The 27372-nt window shown below is 50.8% G+C and overlaps 2 protein-coding genes across 5 annotated transcripts in view; both read right to left on the bottom strand.

Moving 5' to 3' along the window:
* kifc3 (kinesin family member C3) overlaps positions 1-27372 on the bottom strand; it is a 52041-nt gene that overhangs the window by 12415 nt on the left and 12254 nt on the right. For 3 of the 4 annotated variants that reach the window (XM_042340194.1, XM_042340192.1, XM_042340193.1), the window contains exons 2-9: positions 20194-20296; positions 10228-10611; positions 7666-7808; positions 5164-5341; positions 4298-4464; positions 2675-2740; positions 2444-2584; positions 414-647 (exon numbers count right to left, since the gene is read on the bottom strand). In XM_042340194.1, coding sequence (XP_042196128.1) covers positions 414-647; positions 2444-2584; positions 2675-2740; positions 4298-4464; positions 5164-5341; positions 7666-7788 — 909 coding nt within the window. In that variant the 5' untranslated portion in view covers positions 7789-7808; positions 10228-10611; positions 20194-20296. The remainder of the gene's footprint in view (positions 1-413; positions 648-2443; positions 2585-2674; positions 2741-4297; positions 4465-5163; positions 5342-7665; positions 7809-10227; positions 10612-20193; positions 20297-27372) is intronic. The other variant, XM_007904665.2, reaches the window with a different exon arrangement.
* The window catches only part of cngb1a (cyclic nucleotide gated channel subunit beta 1a), a 47788-nt gene continuing 30861 nt past the window's right edge, over positions 10446-27372 (bottom strand). The window contains exons 10-15 of the mRNA XM_042340419.1: positions 26275-26434; positions 24957-25054; positions 24333-24416; positions 23559-23677; positions 22825-22971; positions 10446-10611 (exon numbers count right to left, since the gene is read on the bottom strand). Coding sequence (XP_042196353.1) covers positions 10446-10611; positions 22825-22971; positions 23559-23677; positions 24333-24416; positions 24957-25054; positions 26275-26434 — 774 coding nt within the window. The remainder of the gene's footprint in view (positions 10612-22824; positions 22972-23558; positions 23678-24332; positions 24417-24956; positions 25055-26274; positions 26435-27372) is intronic.

Here is a 27372-nt window from a genome sequence, read left to right as displayed (position 1 = left end):
GTGCGCTCGCCTCGCAAGCAAGAAGAGCCAGGTTCGATTCCCGGCAAGGTGAAATTTTAGGCAATTCCCCTGACTCCACACACCTCTGTTCACTTAGTCCCAACTAGGAACACGGTTGTTAAGCGACTGGCGCATCACTTTCCGGGGGGTAATAATCCCTCCAAAAATAAATAAATGTGGTGACTCAATCCACGGCTGTTTGTGGGACGCTGCCGTGCGCATTTGGCTGCTGCGTTTCGCCCACAAAATACACAGTCAATTCACTTTACAGTGTATCCTGTGAAGCGCTTTGAGACGTCTCGGAGACGTGATAAGTCGCTGTATCAAATGGAAGGATTATGATTATGATTATTATCATCAATTATCATCTGGTTTTGGACAGTTGTGAGGTCTCAAAGAGATGAGTCTCTTACCTTGACCGGAGGGGTGGATTGCCTGGCCAGGGTCAGCTGATAGTCCCTGATCCTTTTGTTCAGTCCCTCCTCCATCTCCGCCTTCCCCTGCAGCACGTCTTGCAGGTGTTGCTCAAACTGCGACACATGCTCCGTCTTACGCTGAACCTCCAGCTCCAGCTCCGACAGGTGCTCAGTCGTCTTCTTCAGCTCCACCTGCGCACGTGAGAGTCGCTCACGGAGCTGGGAATTCTCCTACGATCAGATCAGTAAATAGGCAACAACATAATAATAATAATCTTTGCATTTGATGTAACACTTCATCTTGTCCTCGAGATGTCTCAAAGCGCTTCACGGGATATACCGTAAAGTGGAATGACTGTGTATTTTGTGGGGAAACAAAACAGCTGTGGAGCGAATGACCAATTTTATTTGGGTGACAGACACCAGGAGATAAGAGACTCCCTTCTCTTTCCCAATAGTGCAATGGGATCTTTAACGTCCACCTGACCAGGTGCAGATGGGACCTCGGTTTAACGTCTCATCCGAAAGACGGGGTCAACCAGTCCAAGATCAGACCATTGGCGAGTAGATAATAATCCTCACCATATACTGTATTTCTGAAATTCTGTTCTCTGTCCAGCGCCTTGGGATGTCCTCCCGACGTGAAAGGCGCGATACAAATGTATCTTGTTGTTGTTCATGACTCAGACCACTTTATAAGGTTATACTGTATAGTGTAGTGACTGAATTTTGTAGGTGAATGCAGCAGGCAATTTGCACACAGCTATATCCCACAAACAGTCAAAGGCCAATTGTAAATGGGGGAATATTGGCCAGAAAATCACTTCTCTTTTAGAATAGTGTCGCGGGATGTTGAATATCCACCTTAAAAGCCAGGTGTACACCTGGATTTAACATCTCATCCAACCAACATTGCTTTGCTCCCACCCAGCACCGCACTGGAGCATCGGCGTAGACTCTATCCCAACAAAATCCCGAAGTGGGGCTCGAACCCACAGCTTTCTGACACAGAGACAAGAGAGCTACCGGCTGGGCCAGGCTGAGTGATGGGTGAATGTTTCTCCCACAACTGTCAACGAACGAGATGGAGAGGGAAGGCACTGGGTCAGGGACGCACAGGGAGAAATACAGGCATTTCATTGTTAACACAAACCTGGGAAAGGTTTGTATCTGCCAAGATTGGGATAAATGTTCAACCACCTCAGTGAGAGGGGCCTGACCTCAGCCTTGCTCTCAGCACTACAATATTTAACTAAACAAATAATTAAAAAAAAAACTATTTCCCTATCTCAGATTCTCTCGTAGCTGTGAATCCTCCCAAAATTAGATCAGCAACAGGTGAAGATCAGGTGGGGGGTGGGGGGGGCGGGGGCAGAATCTTCCCACTCATCTCCCGTTAACCCTGTAAGCCAAAGCCCTGGAAATCTCTCCCACAAAAGGCTGGATCCATTCAAATTTTCAAGACTGAGATCGACAGATTTTTTTTTGTTAGGTAAGGGTATCAAGGGATATTTGGAGTTGAGGTACAGATCAGCCATGATCTTATAGAATGGCATAACAAGCTCGAGGGGCTGAATGGCCTGCTCCTGTTCCTATGTTGCGAATGGGGAGGGTGGTCCTAGCTGGACAAGCAGCAGGAAACAGGTGTGGAGTAAGGAAACTTGCCTGAGGTTTCGCCCTGCCCTGCTCTCACTTTACGAGGCGAGTGCTCTAACCACTACCCTACAGGACTCCAAGCTCACAGTGTGGAGGTCAACACAGCTCACAGCTCAAACCAACACGTTCAAATGAATTGGCTGCTCTTCCCCTTGTGTGTGAACGCTGCTGCCTCGTTTGACGTCACAAACATCCCCGCGTGGTTTGAAAGCCCGACCCCACTCTCGGCCCCGGGGTCTAACAGTCACCGCTCGAGACTCTGGACCGGTCCCTTCTGTTTCGGCAGGAAGATTTTCCCACGTGATGGCACGGAAGGCTGCGCGGTCGGAGGGAGGTGTTTTGCCAGCCGCCCCCCCGCTGCTGGGACGTACCTCGACATGGTCACACTTGGAGCACCCGGACAGGGAGCGTCGCAGGTGCCGGAGCTGGAGCTGGCTGCCGTTCAGGTCCTGCTTCAGCCGGTCGTTCTCCACGACCAGGATTTCCAAATGCTTCTCCAGGTCGGTTGTGCCCTGTGAACACAGAGGGGCTCTGTGACGCTGGTACACGGCGGTCTGCTACACAGCGACTGGATTTCAACAAGCATGAGCTCGGAGTCTTACCAGCTCGGAACACAATGTGCTCAGTTTCTGTGTCTGGTCTGTCAGCTTTCCTTCCAAATCCCCGATCTGTAGGCACATTGTCAGAGTTAGAGACGCACACACACACGCCCTCTCTCTCTCGCTCTCTCTCACACACTCTCGCTCTCACACACACATACATGCTCTCGCTCTCACACACACTCTCTCTCACACACACACTCTCGCTCTCACACACATACATGCTCTCGCTCTCACACACACATACATGCTCTCGCTCTCACACACACACTCTCGCTCTCACACACACTCTCGCTCTCACACACATACATGCTCTCGCTCTCACACACACATACATGCTCTCACACACACGCTCTCTCTCACACCCCCACACCCTCACTCTCTCACACACCCTCACACCCCCCCACAAACAGCTCTGGCAACCCTCGGCACTTCATCCCACTACAATTGCTGTAGGACATGACATCCTACATTTACACAATACTTTTTCACATCAAAGAGAGGCCTTGAAGCTCGTTGCACAATGAGGTTAATTTGAAATAAATTAATGTTATTACAATAATAAGGATTGCATTTGATAAACGGGGAAAAGCCAGCTCTTTCACAACATATACTATAAGTGGAGTGAATGATTTGTGGGCGAATGAGCCAATTAATTTGAATTATTGGAGTGAATATATATTTTATACGATTATACGTGGATCAGGGAAGAATATGTTTTGGTTTCCTTTAATATTTAAATAGTTGGGGAACACAAAACATTTCAAGAACTGAAGAAGGGAGGCAAACGATTGCCTTAAAAAGACAAATCCCTGAACAGAGAGTCAGTGCTGAAACAATAAATAACCCTGGATTTATAATGGTTGAGAAATAATCTGGCGTTTGATGTAGCGCCTTTCGCGTCTCGAAGTACTGGGCAGGATTTACTACAATGTGCAGTGACTATTTTGTAAGCAAAGGCAATGTGGTTACAGTTTGCCACAATCTCCAGTCCCAGGACTTGTGGTCAGCTTCTCTCCCTGTGGTCACTCGTTCCACGGCTGTTTATGGGACATTGCTGTGCGCCACTGGCTGCCAAGTTTTGGCTCCAAAATACACAGTCAATCCTTTTACAGTAAATCCTGTGAAGCGCTTTGAGACGTCCCAATGACAGGATAAGGCATTGCCATATCAAGTGCAAGGATGACTATTATTATTATCTGCACTGAGTGAGTTCCATCTTAATTGAGGGAGTCACAGGAGCAAAGCAAGTGCCCTCAGTGCCCTGGGCTAGAAAAGGACATTATAGCATCCGGAGATCCAGCCCCTGATCCCTATCCAGCGGGGAAGTGATCGTGTGTGTGTGTCCTTGTGGACGTCGGCGAAAAGGATAGGATCAGCCTCAGCTGTGAAGCTTCCACACAGACCATCTTGAGGCTACCATTGTGGAAGAGAAATGGTCACTTGGACGAGGTATCAGAGTGGGCGACTGAGCGACTTCAGAGAGAAGAAGGGTAATTGGAAATGGGGGGGAAAAGGGGGGAGAGAAAGAGATTCCCTTATTAACCTAAGCTGTGCTGAGCAGACACACACACACACACACACACACACACACAGAGCACCTCCCTTAGCCCCGGCCCTCAGTACCTCACACTGGGGAGCACCGCTCCGCACCTGGCACTTGCTCTCCCTGGTACTGAGCTCCTCCTGCAGCCGCACTTTGTCCTCCTGTAGAGCGTTGATCATGTCAATCAGGTTCCTCACTGCGCTCAGTGACCGCCCTGCTGGGCTGGAGGGAGGGGGAACCTTGCTGCCTGGGGGACACGAGGAACAGCAGGTGTGAGAGACCCCGACCCAGCCAGTGATCGCTTCTCCCAGACACAGTTAACCACTTGGACCAAACACGAGACAGAATCGCAAGGGTTATTAGATAAGATGTGTTCTTGGAGCTGTATCAATGGCAAGCTATGTGGTTTTAGCTGGTTAAGAGTCCAGCAGTTACCCCAACGCAAACTCTGAGGCCCCCAAGCCTTGGCTCTTGCCAACCTGCGCCTAATACTTTCCGGAATTAGGTAAGCAGCGTGCGGCCCTCCAGTGAGAGAGAGAGAGAGAGAGAGAGAGTGAGTGTTCCATCCAACAATCTATCTCTGGGGTTTCCATGTGGAGGTGGGATACACGGAATTCTCAGTTTGGTTTGGATCCTCTTAAGCACGGTGATGGGTTTCCGCAGACACGCGGCTGACCCCCCCCCCCCCACCCCTCCCCCAAAAAAAGTATCGAGCTGTATGTAGCCCAGGAAGGGAAAAGCAGTCAAACGTCTCCAGTAAAGGAGAAAGGAGAAGATCGATTATTTCTGAGATGAGATCAAATGAGTCAAAGCGCCTTCTGTGTCCAAACCTCTAGTGTGTGAAATTAGAGCAAAATGAATAGAGAGGGGGAAAACCACAGGGAACGACGAGATGATGGGATCTCAGCCAGTGTGAGCGAGCGCAGGTGAGAAATGGGGCTCCCACCTGTGTTCTCGGTCCTGAGCTGGGCCTCCTGCACTACGTCCTGTAGGCTCCTGATGAAGGTCAGTTTGTGGCTGTTGTTCTTGTGCAGTACCGGGGCCGGCAGCTTGTACCCGGTCTCGTCATCCTGCAGCGGGACCTCGTGCTGGCCAGGCTCCTCCTGCAGCGACTGCTGAGATCCCTGGGGGTCAGAGACCAGGTCAAAGAGGCTGCCCACCACCATCCTGGACCTGGATTCCCCTCCTCTCCCCTCCAGACTGCCCATCCCAGAACTCTGGATCCCCCTCTTCCCCTCCCCCACCACATTTAAATCCCCCCCAACACACACACACACAGATCAACAACAACGACAACAAACATTTATATTGCGCCCTTCACATGGTGTAGTGACAAGCTTAACAGTGGCAGAGCCTGACGCTGAGCGAGGGGGAGGTGACCATACGGTCGAAGAAGAAGATCTTCAGGTCTATACTAACGTATGTAGCAATTATTTTACATCTTGTAACCTCCTGAAACCCCCCCAACTCCCCGCCTCCTCCACCCATTTCCTTCGCTGAACACAGAGAGTTACATAGAATATACAGCACAGAAACAGGCCATTCGGTCTCTGCCGGTGTTTATGCTCCTGCCCTTCCTCAACTAAACCTTCAAGCATAACCTTCTATTCCTTTCTCCCTCATGTACCTATCGAGCTTCCCCTTAAATACATCTATGCTATTTGCCTCAACAACTTCTTGCACAGCAAGTTCTACATTCCCCCTACTCTCTGGGTAAAGAAATTTCTTCTAACTTCCCTATTTGATGTATTGGTGATTATGTTATATTGATGGCCCCTGGTTTTGACCTTCCCCCCAAAAGTGGAAACATCTTCTCTATGTCTACCCTATCAAAACCTTTCAGAATTTTAAAGAGCTCCATTAAGTCCGCCCCTCACCCTTCTCTTTTCGAGAGAAAAGAGTCCAAGCTTGTTCAGCCTTTCCCGATAGGTATAACCTCGCAGTTCCGGTCTCATCCTTGTAAATCTCCTTTGCACCTTCTCTTTCATGTCCCCCTCCCCCTCCGCCCCAGCATCACTGGATACATTCTCCTGAACTCCATCCTCAAGTCCCAATTCTACAGCCTGGCTTACGACTTGCCTCTTTCACATGTTTTCAGTCATCTCTCCCACCCCTCCTCAGCTCCTTCCCCCCCACCCCACTAGTCTTGGGTGCCCAGCCAACTGTCTAAAGTGGTTTGGGACATCCTCCCAAAGTGAAAGGCGCTATACAAAGGTAATTTTTTGTTGTTGCTGAGACATTGAAGGGTTGAGAGGAAAGGAGAGGTTGAGAGAAACCATTACAAACCACAACAGATAATTCTCCTCCTGGGCAACTGCAAAGGTTCTTTGGCACCAAACCAAAAGTTGTGAGTTATGAAAGTCTGGAGGATGAGGGTGGGGCTCTACAACAGTGCGGGGGTGAGAGTTGAGGGGGGGGGGGGGGAGGGGGGCGGGGAGCAAAGGTAGGAATTTCACCCCCCTCTGTGATGGAGGCCAGACACTAATTGGGTGGTGGTCATACTCAGCCTTGGAGCGTTTGATGAATTACGGTCCTGATGGTCAACACTCACAGCTCAGGACAAAGCCTCGTTGCAAAGGACCCTTTTCTCCGCCCAAACCCCCCCCCCCCACCCAAAGAAAAACAGCATCAGCAGCTGTCAGTACTCTTTGGGAAACAGCGTTCACAATCTCATAGTCTGAGGAGACTGAACAAAAGAGCTGTTACTAACTGACAAGGTAACTCAGGGATCAAGACCGAACACGTCTGAGATCAGCCGGGAGCTCAGTTGAGTCAGAACCAGGTGAGAGCTGGATTGACAAATGTTAGCCAACGCCCATCTCCTCTCGGACTCCCACTTGATTCCCACAGGCCAATCTCCCATTTAAATCGCACCCATTCATTTGTTCCCAACATTTGGGAATGTTGGTTGGGAATTTGGCACAAATGTTGGGAATGTGCCAAACTCCCACATTTACTGGGGCGGGAGGTGGAATCTGCATCTTCACGTGAATTCCCACAGTAGTAGACAGGACGGGCTTCACAGGTAGCTCCTGAAGGGAAGAGACGGGTGGTGGGGGGGGGAGAGAGAGCAGGAAATGCAGTAGGAGCTTCGCTGGGCTCCGTCAGGAAGACGGGACGATGAGACGGGAATAGGAATTGGACCACAAACACTGAAAGCTCAGCCACAGAACTTGACGCTTCACGCCATCCGAGTTGAAACCTGCATCGCTCCTTAAACACGGGCAACGACACGTACAACCAAACCGTGTTCAGTCATCTGGACACCAAGGATCAGATGGTTGTGTGCGGAGGTGGGGGTATTAATCCTCATTTTGTAAAACACATAACTAAAAGTATTACTATTACTATTATTATTAAGTAAACCTGAATCTGTCTCTGCTGCTCTATAACCACGCGTTAATTCCCAGAAGCAGCCCCAGGTCGCTGGTGTCTGGCTGTTGATTACCTTCACAGTGAGCAGCTGATCGTGTGGTCGGAGGAGCTCCTTCCCGTCTGTCCTGCCCCCTCTAACCTGGCTCAGATCGGACGCTGCGGAGTGTAGAGGCCTGTGCTGGTCAACCTTGCTCATTCGCAGCTCCTCAGAACTCTCTACACCGGGGGAGAAACCGTAGGTGAGATTCACGGAGCTCTGTCGCTGTACGTCAAAATACTAGCCTCTCCACGCCCGCCCGTGCTCTCAGCAACCGAGAGAAGCAAATCGCCGATACGTCAGGTGAACTGCCCTCGCGGATCAGCGCAGGTTAACATGTCAGATTCTAGCACAGCCAACGAACGAGCATCTCGCCAAATCTCGCCAGAGAAACAGAACCCCAGACACAGATATGCCCACAGCCACCTCAAGGGTTAAACCACGGATCATTCTCAAAGGGAAAGCACTTTCCCTGATGGTTCAGTGAGTAACTGCATTAGGGCAGAACTGAGAGAAACCTCAAAATCACCGGGTCCTACTTTCCATTTAGATGAAAAATAGGCTCTGGTTTGCGATACGTCCTGTTCATAGCCATCGTTATACGATGAGTCAAATCTGTAGGTCAATAACAACCATACATTTACATAATAATAATAATCCTTGGTTTGATATAGCACCTTATCACATCGTTGAGACGTTTCAAAGCACTTCACAGAATATACTGGGAAGTGGACTGACTGCGTATTTTATGGGTGAAACGCTGCAGCCAATTGCGCACAGCAGCGTCCCACAAACAGTCGTGGAGTGAGTCACCAAATTATTATGAGCTGTTTAATATTATTTTTACATCGTGCTTTTTCACAGACTCGGTTATTGGTGCGTGTGCGCATGCGTGTATGGTGCGTGCATGTGTGTGGTGTGTGCGTGTTTGGTCCACGCGTATGTGTGGTGCGTGTTTGTGGGTGTGCGGTGCGTGTTTGTGGGTGTGCGGTGCGTGTTTGTGGGTGTGTGGTGCACGTGTGTGTGGTGCGCGCGTGTGTGCGGTGCGCCTGTGTGTGTGTGTGGGTGTGCACGCGTGTGTAGTGCGCGCGTGTGTGTGTGTGTAGTGCGCGCGTGTGTGTAGTGCGCGCGTGTGTGTAGTGTGCGCATGTGTGTATGCTGCATGTGTGGGACCCAAAAGCCCGGTCAAAAAGAAAGGCCTGAAGGTTGGCTTTAAAGGTGAGGAGGGGTTGAGGCTGAGGATCTCTGGGACGGAGTTCCAAGGTACAAGGGGCAGCTGAGATAAGCTCACCTGAGATCACGGCAGGCCTATTCGCAGTCACTACACTTTACAGTAAATCACGCCAGGTTTTGACGATATGGAGAGATTTGGAGAGGTTTTGACGACGTGATACCATCAAAAAGAACGATTATTATCATTAATATTATGATTATTATTTTTATTTAGCCTGGAACATTCGGTGAGAAGGAGCGCACAGCCCCCGCCTGGCAGCCCCCGTCTCCTGTTGAATCCTGGTTGACGCCGTCCTTGGCTACAAACACATTCCATTTACACGGCGCCTTTCATGTCGTAACGACATCACAAGATGTTGGACAGTTAGGTAAGGGTTTGCTCCCGAATGGGAGGGAGGGGTTTGGAATCAAGAGGGCAGGGGGAGTGAGGGGGCTTGGGCGGTGGAAGGATGAGCGAAGGCACGGTCAAAGAGGAAGGCCTTGAAGGAGTCACGGGAGGGGGCGAGGTGGAGGGATTCGGGTTCCAGAGGATGGGGACAGAAAAGCTGAAGGCCACGTCCGCCAATGTAGGGGCGGGCGAGGGTTGCCCGCCGAATGGAGGGGAGGGGAGCGGTGTTGAGACGTCGCAAGTGTAAGAGTGGGAGGAGGATGGGAACGAAATGAGAAAAATCCAGACCAGGATTGCTGCTCCCGATGGCAGCGAGCAACCGGGAACATATGGATACAAGGGGAGGGCAGGATCGGTCACTGCTGGGGGCCGTACCCCTTTGCCAACATTGACTGCTCGCTCGCTCACGAGGAAAAGACAAAAAGACACGAGTGAGAGAACCGCACAGGCAACTGTCACAGAATTGTAACCCAGCAAAGGTGGAGGAAGGGGAGAGAGATAGCGAGAGAAGGAGCGAGAGAGAGCGAGAAAGAGAAACAGGATGGAAATCAAGTGAAACTAACTGTACATTACAGCTCAGAGGTTCAGCACTCACAAACCAGGGCACAAGATAATAATAATCCTTGTGTTTGATATAGTGCCTTATCACGTCGTCAAGACGTCTCAAAGAGCTTCACTTGATACACTGTAAAGTGAATTGACTGTATTTTGTGGGCGAAATTATATATCTAACCCCAGGACAAGCAGTTTAACTTCACCAAGTACATTTCACAGTTAAAACCCCGTGAAGGGCTTCAAGAGGTCTTGACGAGGTGATAAGGCGCGTATCAAAATGGAAGGATTATTCTAATAACAACAATAAAATAATGATAATTATTATTAATGATAAGTCTCTCGCCGCGAGGTTAGTGATTTTAGCTCCTTTTGGCGAACAGACTGATCAGATCAGGACTGACAGGACAGGACGGGAAGCTTACCTCTTCAGGTGCAGTTAAACCAAGACTTGAGAATCCATCCACCAGCATCCCACATGCACGAAAATTCCCGACTTTTTGGTTTGAGGAAAAAAAATGAATTCCGGTTTTCTCTGTCGTCCGGACGCAGAGGTGAAATTCTGAATGACTCTCTGGTTTGTTCACAGGGAGAGCACAGGGAGCTTCGCTGTTACCTGATGCAATGCTACGTCCGGCTCCAGTTATCTCAGCAATGTAACTCCACCAGTTTCTTCCAGCAGCACATGATACTTACTGTCCAATGAGCGTTCCTGCTTCCACAGCTCCTGAAAGGACGAGGTGGGGCTCCCACTCCTGTGCTGATGAGGACAGAACATCACCAGGAATTTTAGCCCTTTCCCCGGGGCTCTGAAACGCAACAAACAGTTGTCAGCCGTAGACCACGTCTTACACCCTTCACGTTTCACTCACAAAATACACAGTCACTCCAGTTTGCAGTATATCCCATGAAGCACTTTGAGACGTCTCAAAGACGTGATAAGGTGCTATATGAAATGCAAGAATTATTATTATTATTATTATTATTATTATTATTATTATTATTATGCCACAACTGCCCCCAAACCCAGCCTCAACCTGGCTCAGTTGCTAGCACTTTCACCTCGGAGATCAAAAGGTTGTGGGTTCAAGCTCCATGTCGGGACTTGGAATCACACAGTCTAAGGTGAGACTCCAGGGGAAGTGCTGGGGGGTTATTGCATTGTCGGAGGTGCCGTCCTTTGGATGACATGTTAAACCGAGGTCCCGCCTGTCTGTTCGGGGTCGATGTTAAAGATCCCATGGCGCAATTCGAAGAGAGAATGGAATTTCTCTCACCTGGTGTCCTGGTCAACAATTCCCCCCAAATAAAATGACTCGCTCCGTGGCTGTGTGTGGGACACTGCTGTGCATAAATCTAACTGCCGCATTTCGCCCACAAAACATGCAGTCACTCCACTTTACAGCATATTGTGAAGCGCTTTGAGACGTTTCAACGAGGTGATCAAATGCGAGGATCATTCTGAGAAAAGCGGCTCCTCAGACCGCGCCTGAAAGAAAATGCACGACTGAAGTCACAACAGGCAGCTGGCGTCACATCAACTCCGCGCTCGCCCATCTGGCAATCCCAGATCGTAACAGCCAGCCCTGCAGTCAGGCTGTCTCCCCTCCCCACCTCCCCAACCCCCACACTGGGAACGGCCCTGCTGCCTGCTTCCTTCTTTCCACCCCCCCCCCCCACCCACCACCCACCCATCCCAGTTAGAAAGATCTACCTTCCCCACACCTGCCAGGACCTACCATCCACCCACCCACCCAGCCTCCCACCAGATGCTACAAACCAGGCATCGAGCCAACTGGGGGAGGTCTCCAGTCAGATTGGGATTTTCCTCCCACGGTGAGAACAGGCTGCTTTTAGAGAGAAGGGAGTGGATGTCTATCAGGAGGCAGAGAGGCTTCAGTCCGACAAGCCTCCTCAATCCCCCAGATTAATAATAATCTTTGCACTCAACATCGGGCCTTATCCCGTCGTTAAAACGTCTCAAAGAGCTTCGCAGTGGATTGGCTGTGTGTTTTGCGGGCAAAATGCAGGGGCCGACAGCACACAGCAACGTCCCGCACAGACAGGGGTGGATTGAGTATTGAGTGACTAAAAGGTCAAAAAAAAAAAGCACTTCACAGGGCTTTGCTTTAAGCGTCTTCCAACAAGACTGAGATTTGATTGAGGCGGGAGTATAATGGCAGCCCTTCCTTCCCTGTGAAGGGTGGAGGAATGTGACTCAAGTAAACTTCAGTGCCGTAAAGTGAATCAAAGTTCAAACTGAATCACTCCCTTCCACTCAGACACGGGCGCGGAGAGGCCAGAGATCAGGAAACTCTTGGATTGAAGCTCTCTTGTTTAGGTCTTCGCCTTGTTTACACGGCAACCCAGTGCCTCAAGGGTGCACGGGGCTCGCTATCAGATCTCACCAGCCTTCAGTCCGCCTGGGAATGGGCCAAACTGTATAACAAGCAGCAGTCAAAACACGTCTCCAGTTTCCAGCTCCTTACATCGACCCGGTGGGTAAATCCCCCCCTGCAGGGCAGCACTCAGACATTCAGCCCGAGGAGTTTCTCTCTGTACAGAGTTTAGCGGATCTCAGCAGTGCGTCAGCCTGGCTCACGGGACAGCCCTCTCGCTCTGAGTCAGCAGCCGGTAGGATCTTGCCCCCACCCGGGTACCAGGTTCAACAGTCCACTCGGTTCTGGGGTGTGTCCTGCATTGTCGGAGGCGCCGTCCTTCGAGGAGATGTTAAACTGAGGTCTCGTCTGCCTGTTCAGGCGGGGGTTTCAAGATCCCGTGGCGCTATTCTAAAAGGGAGGCGGGTTTGTTCCAGTGTGCTTGGAGGACAATTCGCCAGGTCAAATTAATCGTCTGGTTTATGGCCGTTTGTGGGACGTTGCTGTGTGCAATTGGTTGCCGTGTTTCCCCCGTGAAACACACTCCACTTTACCGTATACCCTATTAAGCGCTTTGAGATGTCTCAGCGACGTGATAAGGCGCTATTATCAACTGGAAGGGTTATTATTACATTTTGCACACAGCAAAAATCTCACAAATAGCCAGCGGGTGAATGACTGACTAATCTGAGGTATTGTTTAGCTAAAATACCAGGAGAATTAGTGTCAAGCGGGGGTGGGGTGTGGGTATTGAGCATCCACCTGGCAGGTGTGACACAGTGGGTTTTGCTGCCCTCTGATACAGAGTAAGATAATTTTCGGGTACAATTTCCCCCCATTCCCTCCCCCCCAACCCCCTGCGCTCATGCTATCTGCCCCATTAACTGACCCCAGTTGGTCTCAGGTCCCACTTCATTGTCCAACAGCAAGTAATAATAATAATAATAATCCGTGCATTTGATATAATGCCTTATCACATCGTTGAGACGTCTCAAAGCGCTTCACAGGACACGCTGCAGCCAATCGCGCACAGCAAGTAGCCCCACACGCCTTCATATTCCCTGATCGAAATTTACAGGAAACTGAGATTAAACAATCGAGCTGCAGAGATGACAACTCACAGGAATTCACACGCAGTCACTGGTGTGTTTTCCCAGCCCCGTTAATACACTGCATCAGGTTCCGAGGGCAGTCAGTCAGTCGCCTTAATCATTAGCCCAATTCCCAGGATAATCCCTCACTAACATGATTAGCACCGGCTGGTTTCTAGGTCACCTTTACTCCGCAGCTCACTGACGAACGTCTCCTCGGCCGTGCCCCAGCCCACGGCTCCAGTGGGATCAAAGAAAAACCAGGAACGCTGGACGTCGGGTACACAAACCCAGCGACTGGACTGATACCAGGAACTGTGCTCCCTTCAGAATTCTGTTAGGAGCCTCCTTTGGTCTGGCTGTTTACAACAGTCATTGTTTGTTCAGACATTGTTAGTCGATTGGCGGATCGTTTTCCAGGGGTAATATACCCCTCCCACCAAAAAAAATTTGGTACCTCAATCCACGGCTGTTTGTGGGACACTGCTGTACGCAATTGGCTGCCGCGTTTCGGCCACAAAATACACAGTCGATCCACTTTAAAATATATTCTGCGAAGGGCTTTGCAAACCCTGCAAGACAAAGCCCTATAGAGTAGTCTGGTCCTAGCAGCGGGAAAGCTTGCCAGACAGCTGGTTAGACTCCAGCAGTTACCTCAACGTACACTCTGAGGTCCGCAAGCCTTGGCTCTTGCCAACCTGCGCCTAATGCTTTCCATAATTATGTAAGCAGGCTGCGTCCCTCCAGGGAGAGAGTGCGGATTCCACTCCAACAATCTATCGCTGGGATTTCCATGTGTAGGTGGGATGCATGGAAATCCCAGCTTGATTTGGATACTCTTAAACATGGTGATGGGTTTCCACATGTGTCAGAACATCCGGCTGAGCCCCAAAAAAATAATAGCGCACTGGAGAGAGATACTCTGTCTCCTCTCGCCTCAACCTTCACAGTTCTGTCCTTGAGTGGTTCAGATCGTACCTATCATATCATCCCCACTTCATCTCCACAAGTGGCCTCGGCTCCAGCCCCCGCTCCGTCTCGTGCAGCATCCCTCAGGGCTCTGTCCTTGGTCCCCTCCTCTTTAATATCTATATGCTCCCTCTTGGTGACGTCATCCACAGACATGGGGTCAACTTCCACACGTATGCGGACAACACCCAACTCTACCTCTCTGCCTCCACCCTCGACTCCAAGACCAGAATGTCTGTCAGATTACACATGGAAATCCCAGAGATAGATTGTTGGAGTGGAATACGCACTCTCTCCCTGGAGGGACACATCCTGCTTACATAATTATGGATGAGAGCAAACTTTCTTCAGTTGAACGTCAACCAGACTGAGCCTCTCCTGATTGGTTCCAGTCAGCGCCTCCACAGCTCAGGCGCCGACAGCATCACCATCCGTGGTTGCACACTCCACCTCACTGAGCCAGTCCGGAACCTTGGTGTCTTGTTTAACCCTCAACTATCCTTTCTACCCCACATCCGTGCCACGACTCGCTCTGCCTTCCCCCACCTCCGCAATATTGCTGGGCTCTGCTGCTGTCTCACACTGCAGGCCACCGAAACCCTCATATAAGCATTCACAACATCCAGGCTTGACCATGCAAACTCCTTACTTGTCTGTCTCCCCAACTCCTCCCTCCATAGGCTGCAAATCATCCAGAACTCTGCAGCCCTTATTGGCTCCGTGATCCCATCATCCCCATCCTTGCCCGACTCCACTGGCTTCCCATCACACAGAGGATAGTGGTCCTCACTTTCACAACCCTCCATGGCCTTGCTCTCCACTACCTCTTCAACCTCCTAATCCCCTACCAACCTGCCCGCTCCCTCCACTCAGCGAGCTCCAGCCTGCTTCATGATTCCCGCTTCACCCGCCCCACCATTGGTAGGCGAGCCTTCAGCCACTCTGCCCCCACACCCTCCCTTGCCTCCTTTAAGACCCGCCTCAAGATCCTCCTCTTCAACTGTGCTGTCAGTCACCCTCCTTCCCTCCACCCTCCCCAATCCCGACCCCCAGATCGGGTCCGAAACACTGACTGTCCAGCGCCTTGGGACGTCCTCCCGATGTGAAAGGCGCTATACAAATGTAATTTTGTATATCTTATGCCCTCGGCTTTGCTGATATAGCTGAAGATTACAGGCTCAGCAAATAATAATAATAATAATCCTTGCATTTGATATATCGCTTTTCACGTCGGGAGGACGTCCCAAAGCGCTTCACAGAACACACTGTAAAGTGAATTGACTGTATATTTGTGGGCGAACGCGGCAGCCAATTGCGCACAGCAATGTCCCACAAACAGTCGTAGATTGAAAATGACCAATTTATTATTGTTTTTGGTTTTGGAGGGATTATTATTAGGTGTGTGGAGTAAGGAAACTTGCCCAAGGTTTTGCCCTCTGCCTGGAATTGAACTCAGGTCTCTCACTTGCAAAGTGAGTGCTCTAACCACACAGTCCTCACCTGAACAAATGTTCCTTTCTTTCCTCCTCGTTCTGAAGCCGAACAAAAATGCGGGAACAGCAATCGGGAGTAAAACAAAATGCAATTAATATTTTCTGCAGAGCAAGGAGCTCCTTGGCAGCGACTTGTGTTAACATTGAAAAACTCAAGGACATCTCAAAATAATTTTTTCGTTTAATTTTCACCTTAAGCTTAAACGTTCTCTTAATCGGCTGCAATGCATTAAACCCCATTTATGATAATAATAATCCTTGCATTTGATTTATAGTAGCGCCTTATCAGGGAATATATTGTAAAGTGGATTGAGCTAATTGTCCCAGAAACAGGTTCCTATTTACTGCTAGGTAAACAGAGGCGTGTGGAGTCAGGAAACTGGCCTTGGGTTTCGCCCGGCCCAGGATTCAAACCCGAGTCCTCTCATTTACAAGGCAAACTCGCTAAACACTACAGCACGGGTCTCCGCAGTTACACCCCAGCCCACACAAATCCTGGCTCTACTGCATTTAGGACACCGAGTGACCGACTCAATGTCGCTAAATTAAATCCAATGTCAGTCTGGCACAACTCGTGCAGTAATAACAAGGGCAGGACACACACCAGCTGCAGCCTCACTGCACCAGACAGCAGAGAGATGGTAAGAATATTCTTGCGTTACACCAGCGTTACGCCGTCACTTCAGTCTCAGGTGCAGCGTTCAGAGGGAATGCGTCCACTCCAACAGTCTCCACAAACAATGGAACGCTGGAATTCTGGTCCCCTGTGGGGGGGGGAGTGGGGGAAAGGGGTGGAAAGAGGAATAGAAATGGTAGGAGGAGAGATTGGGTTGACGTTTGTGCTACTGTTGCAGACTGCGGAGTGATGACCTATGCAGCAGCATCAACCTACAATTACTGCGGAGAAGCCAGACCCAGACTGAAGGGAATTTGATTGTATTGATCAGGCAGTAAAGCTGAATGCGGCAGCCAAATCCCAAGGGCTGATTCCTCAGGAATTTGACCCTTGTATTGTCCTGTGCTGGGCTGAGACGAGAGCCAGAGGCTGATCGCTGGGGTGGTGGTGGGGGGGGGGGGGGGGAGGAGCGGTGGTAGTGGAAGTGCCGCTCTCAGTCACACACACCCCAGGCCCCACTCACCCGCCCGCCCTATGATCTCAACCCAACGACCCGAGTTTGCAAAAATAAAACCGAAGATGCAAAGATGACGATGAGATCAGAAACGCCGGCTCCACAGCTCAGCACAAAGCCACCCAGAACCATCATAATAATAATATTAATAATAGTCCTTCCCTTTGATATAGCACCTTAAAGTGCTTCGCTGAATATACTGCAAAATGGATTGACTCCATTTGGTGGGTGAAACCTCCCACAAAGTCAACAACAACAACTTGCATTTATATAGCGTCCTTCACGCTCGGCAGTGTCTCGGAGCGCTCGAAATTACGGCACAGACTGCAAGGATTATTGCCCCCGGAAAGCGATCTACCAATCGACTAACAACCGGGTTCCTGCTTGCTGCTGTGTAGATAGAGGGGCGTGTGGAGTAAGGAAACTTCCCTAACATTTCGCTCTGCCTGGGAATCGAACCCACATCCTCTCGCTTGTGAGGCGAGCGCGCTAAGCACTAACTAAGCTACAGGACTCCGCAATGTTTTACGTGCAGAAGACTCAGAACCTAAACGGCCAGCCCAGGTTGGGGCCGACAGACCGGAGAAGCGCTTTGAGACGTCGTGAAGACGTGATAAGGCGCTATATCAAATGCAAGGCTTATTATTATTATTATTATTGCCAGATGATGCTTTGCTCCCTCAGCATCCAGTACAGTCCCCGACACTGGCGACTGAGGATAATTTACAAACTCAAACAGATTTCCGAGAGAGATTACCACGTATTATGTACCAGACTGAGTGGAGGGAGGGTGGTGGGGGGGGGGGGGGGAGATTTCTGTCACTGAGCACTTTAATGGGGAATTATAACCAGCTAATTGGGAAGCAAGCTAATACAGCACAGATCAGGTCTGGGTGAGCCGAGCTGCTGAGAACCAGTGTCGTAGTCACCGACGGCGCTCTGCGACCACAATGCTAACAGGCGAGGTGTTTGGGTTGCAAATATCATGCGTGCATCGCAGAAAGAGATCTGAGGTAGTTACCTCGGACACCGGCTTGATGCAGCGCTGCCACCTCAAGCACGCACAGGTGTGACTGACAGCCCCTCGTGTCCGGCAGTGTCCAACAGTCCTTTTTATGCAGCGGTCTCAGCACGCAGAGACAACAACAACAGCTTGCGCTTACGTGGCGCCCTTCACTCTGGGTAGCGTCCCGGAGCGCTTAGCGGTGGTGGGTTCTGACCCCGAGCCAGGAGGTGACCGTAAGCAAGATCAAAAAGGAAGGTCTTGAGCAGCAATTTGCAAGTGGTGGGGGAGGGAGGGAGGGAGGGAGGCAGAGGGATTGAGGGAGAGAGTTCCGGAGTTTCGGGGCGGAGTGGCTGACGGCCTACTTGAGGTGGAGCAGAGGGGACAAGTGACCAACAGGAGCCCGGAGTCAGCCAGAGGCGTCACAGAATATACGGTATAAGTGGAGTGCCCGTGCATTTTGTGGGTGGAACGCGGCAGCCAATTGCCCACAGCAGTGTCCCACGAACCGTCGTGGAATGAGTGACCAAATTATTATTTTTTTGAATGGAATATTACCCCGAAATTTGTGGGATTGTTGGCCAGGGTACCAGGAGAAACTCGCTTTTCTTTTCGAATAGTAACCAAGGGATCTCTAGCCTCGTTTCTTTATGTCTCATCCGAATGACAGCACCACCGACAATACACTTGTCCCCCATTACTCCACTGGACTGTCAGAGTAGACCATCTGAGTAAAACACCAAATTGGCACCACAGAGGTTTCAAACCACTGAAGCGGTTTCTTCTAAAAGTTTAATTAAACTTAGGGGGATTTGTTGCACGTCGCTCATGAAAATACAGCTGCAACATCTGAGCCAGCAGGAGACTCTTGCAGGGCTGAAATTCCTTTGAAAGCTAATTTAATTGGATCATGTTGTGTCTGCCTCGCGCTAGGAACGTTAAAAGATCCCATGACACGATAGGAAAAGAGGAAGGGAGTTTCTCTCGGTGTCCTGACCAACAATCCTTCAGATAAATTGCTCCTCCACGTCACGGTAATGGAGGCTGGAGCAACGGAATCATTCAAGAGGGAACTAGATAAGGAGCCGAGTAGTAAGTACATCAAGGGAAGTGGGGAGGAGAACGGGAAAGTGGGAATTAATAAAAATATAAGCTGGTCTAGAAAAACAGGAGCAGTGGCACAGACAGGAAGGACTCGGTAAAATAATAATCCTTCCATTTTATATACAGCCTTTCATGTCTGGAGAATGTCTCAAAACGCTTCACAGGATATACTCTAAAGCAGAGTGATTGTGCAGGTTTTGGGCAGATGTGGCAATCAATTTACATACAGCAATGTCTCTCACACAGCCATGAAGCAAATGGACAATTTTATTTGGGGGATTGTTAATAATAATAATAATCCTTGCATTTGATGTAGCGCTTTTCACGTCGGGAGGACGTCCCAAAGCGCTTCACAGAACACACTGTAAAGTGAATTGACTGTATATTTGTGGGCGAACGCGGCAGCCAATTGCGCACAGCAATGTCCCACAAACAGTCGTGGATTGAAAATGACCAATTTATTATTGTTTGTGGTTTTGGAGGGATTATTATTAGGCTCTGTGTGGAGTAAGGAAACTTGCCCAAGGTTTCGCCCTCTGCCTGGAATTGATCTCAGGTCTCTCACTTGCAAAGCGAGTGCTCTAACCACTGAGCTACAGGACTCCTGTTGGCCAGGACTGCGGGAGAAAACTCCCTTCTCTTTCTATAGGACAACACAGAACGGCCCTCGGCAATGCATTGGAGAGTCAGCTTAGACAATATGAGTTCCAAGTCCTGACGTGGGCCTTGAACCCATGACCTTCTGACTCACAGACTCGTTGCTCGCACTGCGCCAGGCTGACACACCAAATGATGGCTTTCTCCAGTGCAGAGCATTCCTGTGGCTTGTGTGCAGGACGTTATTGTGAGCTATTGGATGTAGCACGGACTGACATACATACACACACATAGTCAATACAATTGATCGACGGCCGGTTCTGTCCCACATCCCTGTCCCTTCGACATTTCCCTGTTCAATATTGGTCTAATACCCTTTCAAACGCCATCACAGAACCTGCGGCAGTCAGTTTTGGGTTGGGCGTTCCAAACCGATGCATGCAGTGAGTGAGTAATAGACTGTCTCTGTTCCTTCCCCCCAGTCCCCCCCAACACACACACACACACACACACCTCCCCATCACATTGAGAAGCAACGAGACTCCACACCAGATAAAACCATCAATGACGCAACACGCACAATGAGCACCACGGGCTGCAGCTCTGTCTCTCTGTGAAGCCCTCACCTGGTCCTTGTGGGGCAGATGAGATCCGCACTTACTCTAATTCCCCTCGACGCATTCGGGCGTCAACTGTAACGTGCGTGGCCATGGAGCGGAGAGAAACGGTCTGAAGGGAAAGGATGAGCAGGAGAGAGAGAGAAAGAGAGAGAGAGAGAGGTTGCTGCATCATTGTCACAGCCTGTCCAGCTACAAAAAGCACCACTGACAGAGCGAATAACAGGTTGCCCCTGAGACCTGCACCGAGAGAAAACAAGGCCAAGGCTACAGCAACGTCACAGCCAGAAAAGCTTATTTTTTAAAAAAATTATAAAACGTCATGTTTTTTCATAAAGCTGCAGAGGAATGTGCAGTGAATTTGTGATCATTGCGCTAAAATCTAACAGACGAGAGAGAAGGGCGACAGTGTGTGAGAGAAGGTGATCAGCTGAACAAAGGGGCCACTGAAATCGGAGAGAGAGCGCGGGGTGGGCGGAGGGAGAGCGCGGGGCGGGCGGAGGGAGAGCGGGGCGGGCGGAGGGGGAGCGGGGCGGGCGGAGGGGGAGAGCGGGGCGGGGGAGGGGAGAGCGGGGCGGGCGGAGGGGGAGAGCGGGGCGGGCGGAGGGGGAGAGCGGGGCGGGCGGAGGGGAGAGCGGGGCGGGCGGAGGGGAGAGCGGGCGGGCGGAGGGGGAGAGCGGGGCGGGCGGAGGGAGAGAGCGGGGCGGGCGGAGGGAGAGAGCGGGGCGGGCGGAGGGAGAGAGCGGGGCGGGCGGAGAGAGAGAGCGGGGCGGGCGGAGAGAGAGAGCGGGGCGGGCAGAGAGAGAGAGCGGGGCGGGCGGAGAGGGAGAGCGGGTGGGGCGGAGATACAGAGCTGGGGGTGCGGAGAAGAGAGCGGGGGGGCAGAGAGAGAAGGGGGGGCGCAGAGAGAGAGCGGGGGGTGGAGAGGGCGGGGCAGGGAGAGAGACAGAGGGCGGGGAATGGGGGGAGAGAGAGAGAGGGCGGGGAGTGGGGGGGAGAGGGCAGGGAGTGGGGGGGCGGAGAGGGCAGGGAGTGGGGGTCGGAGAGGGCAGGGAGTGGGGGAGGGGAGAGAGGGCAGAGAGTGGGGAGGGGAGAGAAGGCGGGAAGTGGGGGGGGAGAGAAGGCGGGAAGTGGGGGGGGAGAGGTCGGGGAGTGGGGGGGGAGAGGGTGGGAGTGGGGGGGAGAGGGCGGGGAGTGGGGGGGGAGAGGGCGGGGAGTGGGGGGGGAGAGGGCGGGGAGTGGGGGAGGGGAGAGAGGGCGGGAGGTGGGGGAGGGGAGAGAGGGCAGAGAGTGGGGGGGAGAGGGCGGGGAGCGGGGGGGGAGAGGCGGTGAGTGGGGGGGGAGAGGGCGGGGAGTGGGGGGGGGAGAGGGCGGGGAGTGGGGGGGGGGGCGGGGAGTGGGGGGGGAGAGAGGGCGGGGAGGGGGGGGGAGAGAGGGCGGGGAGTGGGGGGGGAGAGATGGCGGGGAGTGGGGAGAGAGGGCGGGGAGTGGGGGGGGAGAGAGGGCGGAGAGTGGGGGGGGGAGAGAGGCGCGGGAGTGGGGGGGGAGAGAGGGCGGGGAGTGGGGGGGGGAGGGGGAGAGAGGGCGGGGAGTGGGGGGGGGGGAGAGAGGGGCGGGGAGTGGGGGGGGGAGGGGGGAGAGAGGGCGGGAGTGGGGGGGGGAGAGAGGGCGGGGAGTGGGGGGGGAGAGAGGGCGGGAGTGGGGGGGGGAAGAGGGCGGGGAGTGGGGGGGGGGAGAGAGGGCGGGGAGTGGGGGGGGGAGAGAGGGCGGGGAGTGGGGGGGGGAGAGAGGCGGGGGAGTGGGGGGGAGAGAGGCGGGGAGTGGGGGGGGAGAGAGGGCGGAGAGTGGGGGGGGGGAGAGAGGGCGGGGAGTGGGGGGGGGGGAGAGAGGCGGGAGTGGGGGGGGAGAGAGAGGGCGGGGAGTGGGGGGGAGAAAGGGCGGGGAGTGGGGGGGAGAGAGGGGGGGAGTGGGGGGGGGGAGAGAGGACGGGGAGTGGGGGGGGAGAGGGCGGGGAGTGGGGGGGGGAGAGAGAGGGCGGGAGTGGGGGGGGGAGAGAGGACGGGGAGTGGGGGGGGGAGAGACGGGAGTGGGGGGGGGGGGAGAGGACGGGGAGTGGGGGGGGAGAGAAACACAGAGGTACTGTAGTTGGGGGTCCGGTTGCAATGTCACATTGGCTTCTCAGCAGCAATGGACACGTCCCACATCGCAGCAGCTCGAGAACCCTCCACCAACGCTACATTACGATCGATTATGGATTATTGATGATGGTGATGATGAAGATGAAGGTGATGGCGATGACGACGGCGACGACGATGATAATCGGCACGAAAAAGATGCTCTGCTTGAAACCGTGAAGCTCTCGATCCGCGTCCGCCGTCTGCCGCTCAGTGACAGGCTTTGCGCCGCGCCCCCCAGCTCAGGTCCGAAACTCTGTCTGTCCAGCGCCTTGGGATGTCCTCCCGACATGAAAGGCGTTATACAAATGTAATTTTGTTGTTGTTGTTGTTTTAAAGTGAATTGACGGTATATTTTAAACTGTGCAAAACAACCGATCTTTTCAAAATACTCTTTTTTTTTACTCCGCTTAGGCAGATCAGACATTATCCAACAATGTGCAGACGGTCAGACAAACCCACATACTTGGCTTTCCTGCGCAGCAGTTTCTGGGAATCCGGGTAGTGCAGTAGGATATCGTTCAAATCCTTCTTATCGAGAATGAAGAGATTGGCGAAGCCGTGAGCCACCACATTTGCTGTGCGTCGATTACCGCCTCCCACCGACAGCAGACTGAAAGTATCAGCAAACGGAACATGTTAGCGTTACAGCTTTCCTGACGAGAATTGGCCTATTTACAGAGAGTAAGGTAGAGGTGTCAGGCCATTTCAGCTCGTAATTGGGTTGGGTCATGACCCAACTGTGCAGCGCCTTGGGACGTCCTCCTGACATGAAAGGCGCTTTATAAATGGAATCTTGTTGTTGTTGTTGTTGTTGTAGCACTCATGCCTCTGAATCAGATGATTGTGGGTTAAACCCCCTAAGAATAATAATAATAATCCTTGCATTTGATATAGCGCCTTATCACGTCGTTAAGACGTCTCAAAAGCTTCACAAAATATCCTGTAAAGTGAATTGCCTGTATATTCTGTGGGTGAAACGTGGCAGCCAAGGGTGTCCCACAAACAACTGCCGATGGTGGAGTGGGAAGGGCGGGGGATGTGAAGCAGAGAGCTGGCGTAATGATGGATGAAAGTACGGGCAAGGGTCACAGCAGCCCGAGGGGAGAGGCAGTTGAGGAATCAGATCCGGTCAGTGAAGAAAACAATAAAATATTATATTTTTATCGCGTCTTTCACGTCGGGAGAGCAAAGCCTCACCTGATCTCACCAAACACAGAGCCAGCGCGGAGTGTCACAAACACCGTCGTCCCATCAGGTCCACCCACGACCTGAACCTCTCCAGCTTTGATGATGTACATTTCCCTTCCAATCTCTCCCTGAAATGACAAACAGCCCAACCGGCTGTTATTATGCAGAAATTATGGAGTTAAGATGTTAAGGGAGGTTATTTGATTTTTTATTTAATACCATAATGCATTGGCTGAAAGGGTGGTGGAAGCCGATTCGATAACAACTTTTAAGAGAGAAGTAGATAATTATTTGGGGAGAGAGCAGGGGATTGGGATTGATTTGGATAGCTCTTTGTGGTATTAGAACCCACAACCCTCTGACTCAGAGGCGAGAGTGCTAATACTGCGCCGAATGGACATGCTTTGTCAGGCCACAGAGAATATCAGAGCCAAGCTTGACTCCATCTTCCCTGCACCCATATACACACGGTCTCCAGGAGGCATGACTGGATAGTAGTGAGGAGTGAAAACCCTGACTGGGCGGCCTCTCGTTCTCATGGAAGGTTAGGCCAACTTTAGAACTGCTGTTACTGTCCAGGAAAGATCAATTGTCTGAGTACGGATATGAACCCACAACCTTTCTGGTTTGTATTGTCCAGTGTCGTACTGAAATAACCCTTTACCATTTAGGCCGTGGGAGCAGGTTATTCAGCTTTGGTGCAAATATGCACTGAGCACATCACAAGCCTAACATGACTTCTGTCCATTGAGCTCCATGTGGATTTCATTGGTTCACAATTACCTTCTTACACACGTAATCTCCGGGCAGGTAAACCACTGATTTGAGGCGTTTCAACATGTCATAAATCATCTGTCTGTCGCAGCCCTGAGAGAGGAGGAGAAAAGACTTAAGGAGCAGAATGCCAGTTTTACTTTTCTATCACTTCACAGAATATACTGCAAAGTGAATTGGCTGTATACTTTGTGGGCGAAACGCGACAGCCAATTGCGCACAGCAGCGTCCCACAAACAGTCATGGATTGAAGTGACCAAACTATTATTATTTTTTAATGTTTTTTTTTGAAGGGATTATTACCCCTGATAAAGCGATTCACCAATCGGCTAACAACCGGGTTCTTACTTTCGCCCTGCCCGGGAATCGCACCCAGGTCCTCTCACTTGTGAGGCGAGTGCTCCAATCACTAAGCTGCAGGACTCCAAAGGCGCTAGATAAATTTAATTTATCTAGCGCCTTTCACATTAGTAAAATAATAAATAAAATAAATGAAATAATAATTATTATAACCGTAAATAAATAAACACACAAACAAACACACACACACATAAACACATATACACAGCCACACACACACACACACACACACACATACATACATACTAAATAACATTTAACAAGTACTCATACCTGAAAGAGAGCTACTTTACTGACAATGGAGTAGTTGACATCAACAGCAATCGCTAGCCTCATCTTATCAGGAAGCTGCACCAATAATTCGGTCTCATCTTGAAAGATGGGAAAATGTGATTAGTATTTAATCGCTGCCGACTTTACTGTAATCAACCTATTACCATATCCCGACTACACAAGCCAATAACCAGAATGTCCAATGTTACATCCACCTGAGTCACAAGATTGTGGGTTCAAGCCCTACATTTTTTCAAATTGGCCACAAAGTATACAGTCAATTCACTTTGCAATATATTCTGTGAAGTGATAGAAAAGTAAAACTGGCATTCTGCTCCTTAAGTCTTTGAGTTCATCGCCTAAGCTGACACTCCAGTGCAGTGCTGGGGATGTGCTGCGCTGTTGGAGGTGCCGGTCTTCAGATGAGATGTTAAACCGAGGTCACGTCTGCCTGTTCGGTGGATGTTAAAGATCGCTTGGCGCTACTCGAAAAGAGAAGGGAGTTTCTCTCTCCCACTGCCCTGGCCAACAATCCCCCAAATAATTTTGGTCATTCACTTCATCGTTGTTTGTGTGACATTGCTGCGTACAAATTGGCTCCTGGGTTTGCCTACGGAAACGAATAGTCACTACACTTTACAGTGAATCCTGTGAGGAGCTTTGAGATGTCCTCTCCTGTCAGATGTGAAGGGCGCTATAATCGCAAGGAGTTGTTTGCCTGTAGTCATTTTGCAATCTCGTTTCCATTTTCAACCGCCCCCTGTCTGCCTGATGGTTGAATGACAGCCCGACAATCACAGCCCCTCGCCCCCACTCCCTAACCCTGACCCCCCCCAATCGACGCCAATCAAAAGCCAGACTTCACCCACAACCCGCCCACTGACTGTCCGGCACAGGAGAAAAGCCAAGACGTCCAAATCCTAACCTCGACCCTCCCACATCCTTTGAACCTTGTGTACTGGTCCATACCATTAATTAGGAAGCAGTTACTGTATCTGTTTGACACTGCAGTTGTTGGTCCTACACTTGTGTCTCCATGTATCCATCTATCTTGAGGTCCCTTATTTCAATCAGTAACAAGATAGCTCCAGTGGGGTGTACAGCACCAGCCCAAACACTGTACAATGGACCAAATAACCTCCTCTGTATTGTAGAATTTGTATGATTTTGCGTTTGGACAATTCTGGCTGTTTCTTTTACTGATGAGAAGCAGTGCAAACATCGACACCTTCCCTCGAGCATCCCCCTAATCAAATCAAATCCCACCACGATTGGTGCTAAGACAATACATTCACGAGAGACAATATGGCAGACTCACCCAGCATTCCTTGTGAGACCCAAGTGTAATCATACCATGTTTTCACCCGGTTTTGTACTGATTTGGGAATTTTGTTCAGGACCATATAATTTATGGTGTTGTCCATGCACGACCGGTAATATGTGTGTCCCGCAGTTGCCGAACCCACCACATCTCTCATCTAGGAAATAATATCACAGTAAATCTCACACAAATCGTAGCTGTTGGGACCATACATTGAATAGGATTGATGCAAAGTATGAGTTATGTGAAACTTATAAATAATAGGAAGTTCAACGGGACTTGGGCAGATCTACGACTAAGTTGATTATATGATTTATATAGATCAGACCTCGTTTTTATTGTAGTGCCTTTTCTTTAATATCTCCACTCATTTAGACTCCTCTCCTTACCCCATACATCAGTCAAAGACCATGAGGGCTAATAAGTGACCAGCTCCTGGATCCTTGGGACGTCCTCCCGACATGAAAGTTGCTATTTAACCGCAATTTGTTGTTGTTGTTGTCCTGCTCTGTATCAGCTGCTCAGATGTGTAGGAATGACCTGAGAATCGCTCATCTACTGGTCTCCGTACCTCGTATGAACTGAGTGAGCCCCTGCCTCCCTGGGACACAGTGATGGACTGACTGCACCAATATCATCTGCTGGCACTGATTTGGAGCAAAAAGCATTCAAGACACCCACCAGGAAGTATTTCTTTACGGAGAGGGTAATAAACAGCTGGAACATTGGTAGGCAGGTGCTGGGGGCCAGGACACTAGACTCTTTTAAGAAGCAGCTTGAAGATGTGATTGAAAGATGACAACAACAACAACAACTTGCATTTACATAGCAACCCTCACACAATATAATAATTACACCTGGGTGAGTACTCAAGGATGAGATCACAAGGGTCAAAGGGCGATGGTCACTCGAATTCCTCTTGTGATCTGGTTAAACTCACTCTATCATGTCCTCCAAATAAGGACAGAAGAATTAATTGCTGGACGAAAGAAGTCCACGGTCCATCCAGTTGGCCTTCCACCATCCTGGCAATCGCATGCACATGTTGTGGCCCAAACTACATACTGTATCTCACGATATTATTTCCTAAAAGAA

Source organism: Callorhinchus milii, unplaced genomic scaffold (genome assembly GCF_018977255.1).
Source record: "Callorhinchus milii isolate IMCB2004 unplaced genomic scaffold, IMCB_Cmil_1.0 Scaffold14, whole genome shotgun sequence".
NCBI lineage: Eukaryota > Metazoa > Chordata > Chondrichthyes > Chimaeriformes > Callorhinchidae > Callorhinchus > Callorhinchus milii.
Note: the sequence above shows the minus strand (reverse complement) of the source record. Positions and strands in the feature narration are given on the sequence as shown.